The sequence below is a fragment of the Chiloscyllium plagiosum genome, unplaced genomic scaffold (genome assembly GCF_037043375.1).
Source record: "Chiloscyllium plagiosum isolate Xiang-an unplaced genomic scaffold, Cpla_swu_hap1 HiC_scaffold_24, whole genome shotgun sequence".
Lineage (NCBI taxonomy): Eukaryota > Metazoa > Chordata > Chondrichthyes > Orectolobiformes > Hemiscylliidae > Chiloscyllium > Chiloscyllium plagiosum.
In genome coordinates, this window is record NW_028270162.1 from 19149563 (window position 1) to 19161565 (window position 12003).

Sequence of the window (12003 nt, forward strand, 5' to 3'; positions counted from 1 at the left end):
GCTAAATTTTAATCTTAGTCTTAATTATTGATTATTAGTGCCATGGTGAACTTAAAAGTGTCTATGAATCCGTTTGTCTGCTAAGATTTTGGAAGAAAAATCCCAGTTTATGGTAATCGTAAAGAATAAAGATGTCAGTTTATACCTCTGGGAAAATTTTCTTTTGTGGCTACTGTTTGAAGCTAGCTGTTTTGGGAGCAGCAACTATTTAATTTCTGTTTGGTTGCCAGGTGTTTTTTTGACAAATCTAGCTGGCTAAGTCCTGCAAGTGTAGAATTCCAATGAGATGAGAAACCATCAATGATAGGGCAGCTTCACAATTGTCTGAACTTTAGAAGGGAGAAAAGAATACTCTGAGGTTTTTGGCATAAGAGTAGAACAGAAAACAGTAGGATGAACTTAGTTCCCTAGAGATAGTGGTTCTTCATACCTGAGTTTGTGTCGAAGCTATTCCATTTGAAATGTCGTTTTCTAGTTAGCATTTGTAATTTGGACACGATTTTAACCTGCTGAATTTAAATTTAATTTACTTTTTGCAGAGCCAAGTCCTGTTTTAATTACCTACAGCAAGTGCATTGTGAATAATGTTGACTGTTAAATGATGCTGTACCAGGGGATTAAATTGCCATATTTCCAGAGGGCCATAGGGCTGCTCGCTTGCTGTCAAAAGAGAGACAACTGGTGATGAGTTTACCTGAGAGCCATTACACTTCAGGCAAGGGTTGAGCTGGGACCTTTGTGGTGACCTCAACAGATATGGGAATTGAAATTGCACTGTTAGTGCCACTCCGCACCGCAAAATACTTTTCTAAACTAACTGACAACTCCTCCTTATCTCTCCTCTACTAAATGAGACACCACAAAGTATTTGGAGGTTACCTAGTAATTCTGAAATCTGACTACTCCAATAAGTGATAATTAATTTTCAGAAGATTGACAATTGTGCTCAGTAAACTAAATTATTTTCTCTCTGTCCTCCTCCGTCATCTGGAAGTTCATTCTTTTGTGCAGGAGTCAAGCTCTGACATGAGGTTCACTGAATTTTCAATGGCTAACCAATAATGTTGCATGTCTTATTAAATGAACATTTACAGTCACCTGCAAAATGTTCTGAGCCAGCTTGAACGTTTTGAGCTGAAGTTATATTAATATATTGGCTATGTCATCAATACAACATGAACTTGTACCAATGTAGGATTGTAGTGGAAAACTCTAGAAAAGGAGCAACTTGCCAAGGTTTAATTAGATTGCTCCTAGAAATCAGTTATAAGGAGGAGTTGACAGAGGGAATAATGCGGTTGTCTGCCTTGGCTAAAGGTAACTATGATGTGGAGATGTTGGTATTGGACTCGGGTCGGCAAAGTCAGAAATCACATGACACTAGGTTATAGTCCAACAGGCTTATTTGAAATCACAAGCTTTCAGAGCATACCCCTTTCATCAGCTGAAGTGAGAGAGAAGCACGCAGATTCTATGGGCAGAGAGATCATAAGATCACACGAATAATGTGAGTGGAGTGTTGAATAATAAATCTCTGCAGATGACCAAAAATGTTAGATGGTGTGAGTCAAGTGTAAACAGCTGAATAACAAGTGAAGGGATGACCTATAATCTGAATAAATGAGGCAGAGAGATAACGACAAAAAATTTTAAAAAGGCAGTGCTGGAGACAAATGAAAGGATTGGAGTAACATGGAACAAAAACAGACGCTGCCAGAAAACTCCAGCAGGTCTGACAGCATCTGTGAAGAAGAACCAGACAAAGGGTCACAGGACCCGAAATGTTAAGTCTGATTTATCTTCACAGATGCTGCCAGACCTGATAACCCCACCCACCCTCAACCCCTGCCTTGATGCTGTAAATCAGGAGCCACAGTTTCTTCAGTTTTTTTTATTTGATTGGAATAACATGATGGGTATAAGAGTTGCATGTCAAATGTTTAACCAAAATATTGAGCAATCCAAAACTGTACAAACTAATTAAGATAGATAATAATATATCAAGGTATCAAAACAGGGCAGTAAGGAAGATTTTGGATGCAGAACAGTGTGGTGGGGTCACATGGATGTGACACAAAGTCAATGTCATGGGTATGGAACTTGACTATCAGTTTCAGCTTGGTGATTCTGAGTTGTTGTGGATCTCAAACGCTCGCCAAGGCGACCTTTACCTGAAGATCAGAAGCTGAATGTCCTTGACCGCTGAAGTGCTCCCCAGCTGGGAGGGAACATCCTGTCTGTCAATTGTTGTGCGATGTCTTCATTCTTTGTCATGGCATCTGCATTGTCTCACCAATGTATCAAGTTTCAGGACTATCTTGCCTACAGCATATGAGATAGAAAACATTGACCAAGTCATATAAGTGTCTGCCGTGTACGTGAGGAGTGGTGTTCCCACGTGTGGTGGTAGTAGTATACTTGTTGATGCACCTTTCATTGTCCAGTGCTTCCCTGGAGTGGAGATACTATGCCATGTTCCTTGCAGCCTTCAACATGTCATCAATAACGATGAGCATCTCGGCAAGATCATCCACTTCTAACCTTCAAATAACCATCAAACCTTAAACAAACCACCGTTTGCAGCAAACTACCCAACCTTCAAGACAACATTAACCACAATACCACACAACCCTGCCATGTCACCCTCTGCAAGGCATATCAGATATCAACAAGGATACACCATCACACGTGGGAACACCAACCCCCACATACACGCCAGATACTTATATGAGTCAGCCAGTGCTGTCTCTTTCATATGCTGCAGGCAAGGATGTCCCAAGGCATGGTATATTGGCGAGACTGTGCAAATGGTATGGCAACAAATGAATGGACACCATGCAACAATCACCAGACAGGAATGTTAGAGAGACATAGGGTCACTTCCAGTTGCGGAGCATTTCAGCAGTCAGGACATTCAGCTTCCGATCTTTGGGTAAGCATCCTCCAAAGTGGCCTTTGAGATACACAACAACACAGAATTGCTGAGTAGAAACTGATAGCCAAGTTTCATACTTAATAAAGACTGCCTCAACCGTGATCTTAGGTTTGTGTTGTGTTGCATGTGACCCCACCACACTGTTCTGTATCTGTAAAATCTTCCTTACTGTCCTGTTTTGACACCATCACCTTGATAAATTATTCTGATCTTTCTATCCTAAATAGTTTGTACAACTTTGGATTGCTTATTACTTTGGTTAGACTCTAAGCATGCAGCTCTTAGACATATCATGTTATTCCAGTCAAGTAAAAACTGAGAGAACTGTGGATGTTGTAAATCAGGAGCAAGGGCAGGAGTTGCTGGGGGGCTCAGTGGATCTGGCAGTATCTGTAAAGAAAAATCAGTTAATATTTCATGTCCAGTGACCCTTCGTCTAGTTTTTTTCTTCACAGATGCTGCTGGACATCCTGAGCCTTTCTGGCAGCTTCTATTTTTGTTCCATGTTATTCCAATCCTTTTGGTTAGTCTCCAGCTCCACCTTACTTTAAAATTTTTTGTAATTATTTCTCCGCCTCATGTAATCAGATTATAGGTCATCCCTTCACTTGTTATTCAGTTGTTGACACTTGACTCAGACCATCTAACACTCTTGATCACCTGCAGAGACTTGTGTTATTTGTGTGATCTAATTATCTCTCTGCCCATAAATTCTGTGTACTTATCTCTCACTTCACCCGATAAAAGGGCTATGCTGTGAAAGTTTTTTATGGACTATAATCTAGTGCCATGTGATTTCTGACTATGTGTAAAGGAGTCGACAGAGTAGAAAGTGTGATATACTTGGAAGGGTGAAATGACTCAAAAACAATTTCTGAGAAATATTGTAGTAAAATTGTAGATTACATGTATTTACCTTCACGATATTTGCAGATATTCTGTTTATAAATGCAAACTTTTAGCAACTTCATTTTTTTCCTCCCCTATTTTCTTCTCTCGTGCAGATGTTGGTATACATTGACTTATGTTCTCTTACCTGGTTTTGCATCATACTGTTCCGTTCATAATTTAAATCCATTGAAAATTAAAGCTGCCAGAACATAAGTCCAAACATTTGAATTGGATTGGATTCTGAGTTAACTACTTGTCTGAGAGTCGAGCAGTGTATTTTGGGTCCAATCCAGTAACCCTGTTGTATGTGTCTATTTTATTTGAGGGTGGATGTGGGTATGTGTGGAGAGGCGGAAATATTAGATAGAGTCAAAGGAAGGGGTTTTAAGATACAGAACAAATAGTGAACTTTACAAACTTATTACACTGAAGTTCTCTGCTTTCTAATAAGCAAAGGTAAGTTCTACTTTATTTTTGACCTTCCTGATGACCTGTTCGTCCAAGTTCAGGGAAGACCATTTCATGGCCTTTTATGTCATGTTTTCAATAGCAGCATGGTTTAGCAGCTTTACTACATCATTTTAAAGTGGTTTCACTGAAGTAAGAACAGAAATTGCTGGTGAACCTCAGTCGATCAGGCAGCATCTGTGGTAAGTTATCATTTTGAATTTGGTGACTCTTCAGAGCTGTTAGCTAGGAATAAGTGGTACTTATGCTGAATGTGAAGTGAGAGAGGGGAGAGGAGGGAAGGGAAGAGAATAGGTGGAGATGGAGCCTAGAGAGAGAGTGAAAGGAGTAGGTAAACAAGGAGCTGGTTCTCGCTTGCTCGCTATGTTTCTCGCTCGCTCTGTTTTGTTCGCCTTCCCTGTCCCTCCCCTCGTCCTCTTTTTTTTTCCCACCCTCTCTCTCGTTGTCTTTCCCACCCTCTCTCTCGTTGTCTTTCCCACCCTCTCTCTAGCTCTCTTTCCCCCTCTCTCTCGCTCTCTTTCCCTCTTGCGCGGTCTCTCGCGCTTCTCCCCCCCCCCCCCCCCCCCCCCCCAACCTTGCTCTTGCCCTCTCCTCCCTCCCCCCTTTTCCCTCTCGTGCTCTCTCTCGCTCTCTTTTTCCGTCTCGGTCTCTCCCGCCCCCACCAGTGTCTGTCCCTGCCCTGCCACCACTTCTGTCTGTCTGTTATCTGAGTCAACACATTAATTCTGCTTTGTTCCCACAGATGCTGCCTGACCTGCTGAGTTTCACCAATTTCTGAATTTGTCTTCAATGACATGGAAATCTGAGTCTTCTGTTGCATTTAAACTGAAGTTTTAAAAGTTCTGAGAGTAAACCTTCAAATCTGGATAGTGACTTACATTGTTTGTGGTATAGCAGACAAATCTAGCCCAAAGGGAGATGATGGTTGAAGCAGAGTTTGGAGTATCTGTAATAGGTGTGTTTTCAAATAATGGTTATAAGTAGTATAGAAAACTTTGAGAATTCAAAGCTCTGCTGTTCATACAGACAATTAACATTGCTGTCATATCATAAAGCAACAACCACTTTGAAGTGCTCTTAAGATCAAAAATATCTTATTGGTTTTCAAAGTGTAACCAGACTAAATAGCACTGAACCAACAAAGAAATTTTGGCTGATCACTTGACCAGAGCAGTAGGCATTCCAATAATTTACGGAAAGTTGTATTTCTTATTTTGCAATAGCTTGAAAAAGTTGACTGATCTCCAAATCAAGACTGCCATCCCAGTACTGCTGACAAAGCCAGAAGTGTAGGCTAAGGTGCCAATATTGATTTTGATGGGGCCGAATATGAGGAATAAAATCTGTTTACCCAGTAAGCACTTGTAATTTCATCAGTGATGAAACTCCGTACAGGAGGACAGTCATTATGCCATTAGGGGTAGGAGTGTGGAGAGCAGTTGCATATTTCCCCGTAGATATTTGAATGCAAGACCAGATTCTAGTACCTATTTAGAATTCTAATCCTAGTTAAAGGAAAATGTCAAATTGCCTTTTATATTTTTGATGCTATGTCTGAGCTTTATTAGTTCCTCAGCTGCAGCTTTGTTGCTTTCCTTGCTCTTTATCTCCACTCCCACCCCCATCAACTGCACAGTTTTTTTCACATCCAGTGTCATAGCACTTTTTTATTCTTTATGAGGAACTTGTTTATGAAATTTCTTATCTCTTTCAGCCCTGCCTTCCTCCTGGAATGTACAGATTTAAAAAAAAATACAGTTGTTGAATCATCATAGAATCTCTACAGCATGGAAACAGACCATTTGGCCCAACAACTCTACACTGACCCTCCAAAGAGTATCCCAACCAGCCTATTCCCTTACTACTCTACATTTACCCCTGACTAATGCACCTAGCCCCCACATCCCTGAACACTATGGGCAATTTAGCATGGCCAATTCACCTAGTTTGCACATCTTTGGATTGTGGGAGAAAACCGGAGCACCCGGAGGAAACCTACGCAGACATTGCGAAAATGTGCAAACTCACACACAGACAGTTGCCTGAGGCTGGAATTGAAGCTGGGTCCCTGGCACTGTGTGGAAGCAGTGCTAACCACTGAGCCACCGTGCTGTCCCAGGAAGGTCTTGCTTCCTGGTTTGTCATTGTTTTTAAGTGTCTTGTACTGTAATTGGTCAAGGTGCTATCTTCCAAATGAGACATTAAGTTGATTCACCACCTACCTGTTCTGCTTATCCCATGTGTTTTGACATCAGCTGGCCTATAGAAAGGAGGATTGGAACAGGTCTTGGTTAAGTGGTCACTAATGAGATGAGAGGGATTCATGTGATGTTATTTTTAAAGATGGAGGTTCTATTTAGTCTTGGTCTTTGAAAATATTTTGGGCGCATACTTTGCAACTGAATTTAAAAGTGATAATATAAGATTCCTGCCTATACAGTTATCCAAGTACATAGCATGGGTGAGTAGTCTGCCCTTATCCTTTCACTTATGTTTATTGTTTTAATTTATTTTAGTGTATGCATGAAGAAGTCAACAGGAGAACGATTTGCACTAAAGATTCTCCTTGATCGCCCAAAAGCAAGAAATGAGGTAAGAAAATTTGTTTTAAAAATATATTAAATATTACATTGGCTCCCTACTAGACTATTAGGAAGTTGCTTTCTATGACATGGAGAAATGATTCTCTTTTTTGTTTGAGAAATTAATTAGCAACAAGACCTCAATGTTGTTCTTACTGTGGTTTAAAAACCCTGCTATTTATACTGAAGAACATCTTTACTACTGAATGCACTGGCACTGTTCTGACACCACTGGACCCACTGAATGCCACCAGCGCTCCTATTTTTATCTCAAATTCTAAGACCTGGTCAAGAAAAGGAAGCAGATGTCAGGTATAAACAGCCAGAATCGAGTGGTCCCTAAAAGAGGATAAGAGCAGTAGAAGTATACTTAAGTGGGAAATCAAGAGGGCAAAAAGGAGACATGAGATAACTTTGGTAAATAGGGTTAAGGAGACAAATACTTTAAGGACAAAAGGGTAACTTTAAGGAAAATAGGGCTTCTTAAAGATCAGCAAGGCTGTTTATGTGTGGATCCGCAGGAAACGGTGATACTAAAGGAGTATTTTGCATCAGTGTTTACTGTGGCGAAGGATATGGAAGCTAGAGAACTTGGGGAAATAAAAAATGACATCTTGAAAAATGTCCATATTGCAGACGAGAAGGTGCTGGACATCTTGAAACACAAAGGTGGATAAATTTCTGGGACCTGCTCAGGTGTACCCTAGAACCGTGTTGGAATATAGGAAAGTGATTGCTGTGCACCTTGTTGAGATATTTGTGTTATCGATAGCCACAGGTGAGGTGCTGGAAGACCTGGAGGTTGGCTAATGTGGTGTCACTATTTAAGAAAGATGGTAAGGGAAAAACCAGGGGACTGGTGAGCCTGACATTGATAGTGGGCAAATTGTTGGAGGGGATCCTGAGGGATGTGATTTACATGTTTTTGGAAAGGCAAAGGCTGATTAGGGATAGTCAATATGGCTTTGTGTGTGGAGAAATCATGTATCACTAACTTGATTGAGGATTGATGAAGGTAGAGTGGTGGATGTGATCTATATGGACTTTGGTAAGGCATTTGACAAGTTTCCTCATGGTATACTGATTAGTGAGGTTATACAGGAAGAACTAGCTATTTGGATACACAGCTGACTCGAAAGTACGAGATAGAGGGTTGCTTTTCAAACTGGAGGCCTGTGACCAGCAGTGTGCTGCAAGGATCAGTGCTTAGTCCACTGATTTTTGTCACTTTATATGAAGGATTTAGATTTTAAAAAAAGGTGTGGTTAATAAGTTTGCAGATGACACCAAAATTAGTAATGAGGTAAACAGCCAAGAAAGTTACCTCAGTCTACAACGGGATCTTGATCAGATGGGGCAATGGGCTGAGAATAGCTGATTCCGTTTCATTTAGACAACTGTGTGGTGGTGCTGCATTTTGGAAAGGCAAATCAGGGCAGGACTTGTACACAGTTAATGGTAAGACCCTCAGGAAGTTTGCTGATCAAAGAGACCTTGGAGTGCAGTTCGTTGAAAATAGAGTCACAGGTAGACATGATAGTGAAGAAGGTGTTAGGTATGCTTGCCTTTTATTGATCAGTGTAATGAGTATGGGAGTTGGGAGTTCATGTTGTGGCTGTACAGGATATTAGTTAGGCCGCTTAGAAATGCTGCATTCAATTCTGCTGTCCTTTCTATAGAAAGAATGTCGTGAAACTTGCAAGGGTTCAGAAAAGATTTACAAGGATGTTGCTAGGGTTAGACGGTTTGAGCTATAGTAGAGAGAAGCTGAGTAGGCTGTGGCTCTTTTCCCTTGAGCGTCAGAGGCTCCTTTTAAAGATTTATAAATTGGTGAGTGACACAGATAATGTGAATAACCGAATCTTTTCCCCAGGGTAGTGGAGTCGAGCGCTAGAGGGCATAGGTTTACGGTGAGAGAGGAAAGGTTTAAAAGGGACCTAAGGGGCAACTTTTTCAGAGAGGGTGGTGCGTGTGTGGAATGAGCTGCCAGTAGAAGTGGTGGAAGTTGGTACAATTATAATATTTAGAAGGCATCTGTATGGGTATATGAATGGGAAGCGTTTCGAGATATAGACCAAATGCTGGCAAATGGGACAAGAATAATTTAGATATCTGGTTGGAATGGATGAGTCGTACTGAAGGGTCTGTTTGCATGCAGTATAGCTCTATGACTCTATGTCCTAGAGTTGTAACAATAAATTGTTAAAGTATTTAGTTTGGGTAATGAATGGTATAAATTTATTTACATTTGAATTTACATAGTGAGAGATCTACAGCAAAATAATCTGATATTGTGAGAAGAAATAAAGCTACAAAATATTCTTTGTGCTATTTTTTATTTTTTATGTCTTGTTTCAAGGTTCGACACCACCTGATGTGTGTGGGCCACAACAATATTGTTCAGATTATTGAAGTTTACGCTAACAGCGTTCAGTTCCCCCATGAGTCCAGTCCAAGGTACGTCTCAGTAATCAATAATGAATTACAAAGTGAAATAATGAATAACTGGCAGTTTATGTACAGGAATTATAATTCAGTTTTGAATTTAAGTGCTCTAATTGAGAATTGTAAAGCACAATAAGCTAGAGGTTTATGTGGACTAAAAACAAAAAAATGCTGGAGATCACAGCTGGTCAGGCAGTATCCATGGAGAGAAAGCAGAGCTGAAGCGAAGTGTGGAGGGGGCAGCATTTAAGTTATAGTTAGGTTAGGTCTGGTTTGAATTGGAGAATTTGAATTGGTGGAGAAAAGATGTTGATAGTTCAGATTAAGTGATTGAAATGTGAGAATGGCAGAACAACAGTGTGTCTACTGCCCAACTGGAAAGAACGAACAGTCCCACTGGGGCAGGGGTAGGGGAGAGAGGATACAGTGACAGAGAATGTAACAAGTAAAGCTAAAAGAAAGTCAAGGAATGTGAGTTCATTTTAAAGATTCAGCCTGACCCACTGTGATCTCCAGCAATTTTTGTTTTCAAATCAGATTCTAGCATTTGCAGTAAGTTGCTGCTAGGTTGGTGTGGACAGTTTGGTTCAAAATAATTTCTGGTTGACATGATAGCTTGACTGAAAGTGTCCTACTTGAAAGGTAATTTGGACGTCTCAACACAGTGGTATCTATGATCTCCAACAAATTAGATTCAGTTTTCTAAAATCAGTTTTTTATTCTTTTCTGAGTACAAAAATGGAAGATTGTCCAGCATCTGCAATTTCTTATACAAAGTAGGAAAGAAAATATTCTGAATTACATTTGTGCTCTTGTTTTGCTTCTTGGTTTCTCTCCTTTTCATTTTCCAAGTTCTCTGTCTCCTACTATTTAAATATGTTTTATTGTTTAAATACTCTTGCACTAAATTCATTTATGTTTTATAATCCTCAGGCCTCGGCTGCTAATTGTGATGGAAATGATGGAAGGTGGGGAACTCTTTCACAGAATCAGCCAACACAAGCACTTTACAGAGAAAATGGCAAGCCAAGTTACCAAGCAGGTGAGAAATGCTTTATTATTATAGGTGAAGATGCACTAAATCTATCTGGCAATAGAAAAGTAGAGTTTCCTAAAATGTCTGCAGACCTAGGCCCTAATTACTTGTGCCCAATTTGAGAGTATGGAGTATCAAGGGAGCAACAGATGTATTTGTGCTGTTTCCAGAGCAGAAAAGTTTTGATTGTTAGTTCTGCTGTTTGTCAGAAAGCAACATCTGAGTATTTAGATGGGAAGGTTACGTAGGAAGATGAGATCTGGATTTCTCCAAACATGTATCTTTTGGTCTTGGGTTTGTGCCCAGGTGTGAATCAGATTGGAAGACCAAGATGCAGGGATAGATGATTCGATCAGGAAGAAGACTGTCTGTCTATCTGGGGCCTTTGTATGGTGCACTTGCACTCCTCTTGGCCCACAAGTCCTGCTACAAAAACACTTGCCTTCTCTCCAAAGCTGCTTTCTCTGCCTTTTAAGTTTCTAGGTTTCTGAAGGCCTAGAAAACTCAACAGTTCCTGTTAAGTCTGAGGCTGACACCCTCATTAAAATACCTCAATAGCCACCCTTATCACCCCTTATTTTTGGTTCCATTAAATCCAGAAGTAGGTGTCTTAGAGTCTGATTTCAGATGCTCAACATCTGAATATCTCCAAAAAGTCCATTTTAGCTTTTAACATTTACCAAGTTTCCCTTAGATGGGGTCAATTAAAAAATGTTGAGCCTCAATCACTTGAGTTTCCGACAGTCAACTAATTCAAGACTACAGTTTGTAGACAACTATGAGCATATTGATTAGACATTTACTTAAGAGAAGTTAAAGATAATTGTGAGTAAAAAATCAATAGTAAAGTTAGCAGCTTGAGAGCTAAGCAATTGGGCTGGGACCTTTTGTCTGCCTGAGCTCATGTACATTTTGATGTTTCTAGCCTGGTCATCTAAATAGGCCACTCAAAACATGGAGGTAAAGAAACATGGAGTTTCTTTCTCAATTGAATTATATTCCTTGCTGTTTATTAAAGTGTAATTTGTGGCTGTTTGTGCAGTCATGCCATCTGACCTTGAGAAGTACAGGATAATACACACAAAATAGTTCTATCCTTGTTTGTTTTACCAAAATGTGATACCTCTCATTGATCTAAATTAATCTCCATCTGCCACTCCTCAGCCCATTGGCTCAATTGATCAAGATCTGTTTGTAATCTTAGATAACCTTCTTCACTGTCCACTATACAGTGAACAGTATACACTATAATTTTGGTGTCATCTGCAAACTTGCTAGCTATTGTTTATATAAATGACAAACAAAAAGTGGACCCAATATTGACCCCTGTGGAACATAGACCTCCAGTCCAAAAAACAACTCTCCACACTACTGTTGGTCTCCTACCAAAAAGCCAATTTTGTATCTGATTGGAGAGCTCATCCTGAATCCCATGTGATCTAAGTTTACTAATTAGTCTACTATATTGTTTACTATATTAGTTTACTAATTAGTCTACTACTTTTGGGAGGCCCGATGGCACAGTGGTTAGCACTGCTGCCTCACAGCGCCAGAGACCCAGGTTCAATTCCCGACTCAGGCGACTGACTGTGTGGAGTTTGCACATTCTCCCTGTGTCTGCGTGGGTTTCCTCCGGGTACTCCGGT

General features: G+C 40.2%; 1 protein-coding gene across 3 annotated transcripts in view; it reads left to right on the forward strand.

Annotated features, from left to right (window-relative positions):
* Positions 1–12003, forward strand: part of mapkapk5 (MAPK activated protein kinase 5) — a 70288-nt gene that overhangs the window by 12830 nt on the left and 45455 nt on the right. For 2 of the 3 annotated variants that reach the window (XM_043715550.2, XM_087999959.1), the window contains 3 exons: positions 6811–6886; positions 9236–9333; positions 10255–10363. In XM_043715550.2, coding sequence (XP_043571485.1) covers positions 6811–6886; positions 9236–9333; positions 10255–10363 — 283 coding nt within the window. Of the gene's footprint in view, positions 1–5036; positions 5250–6810; positions 6887–9235; positions 9334–10254; positions 10364–12003 lie in introns of all 3 variants that reach the window. The other variant, XM_043715551.2, reaches the window with a different exon arrangement.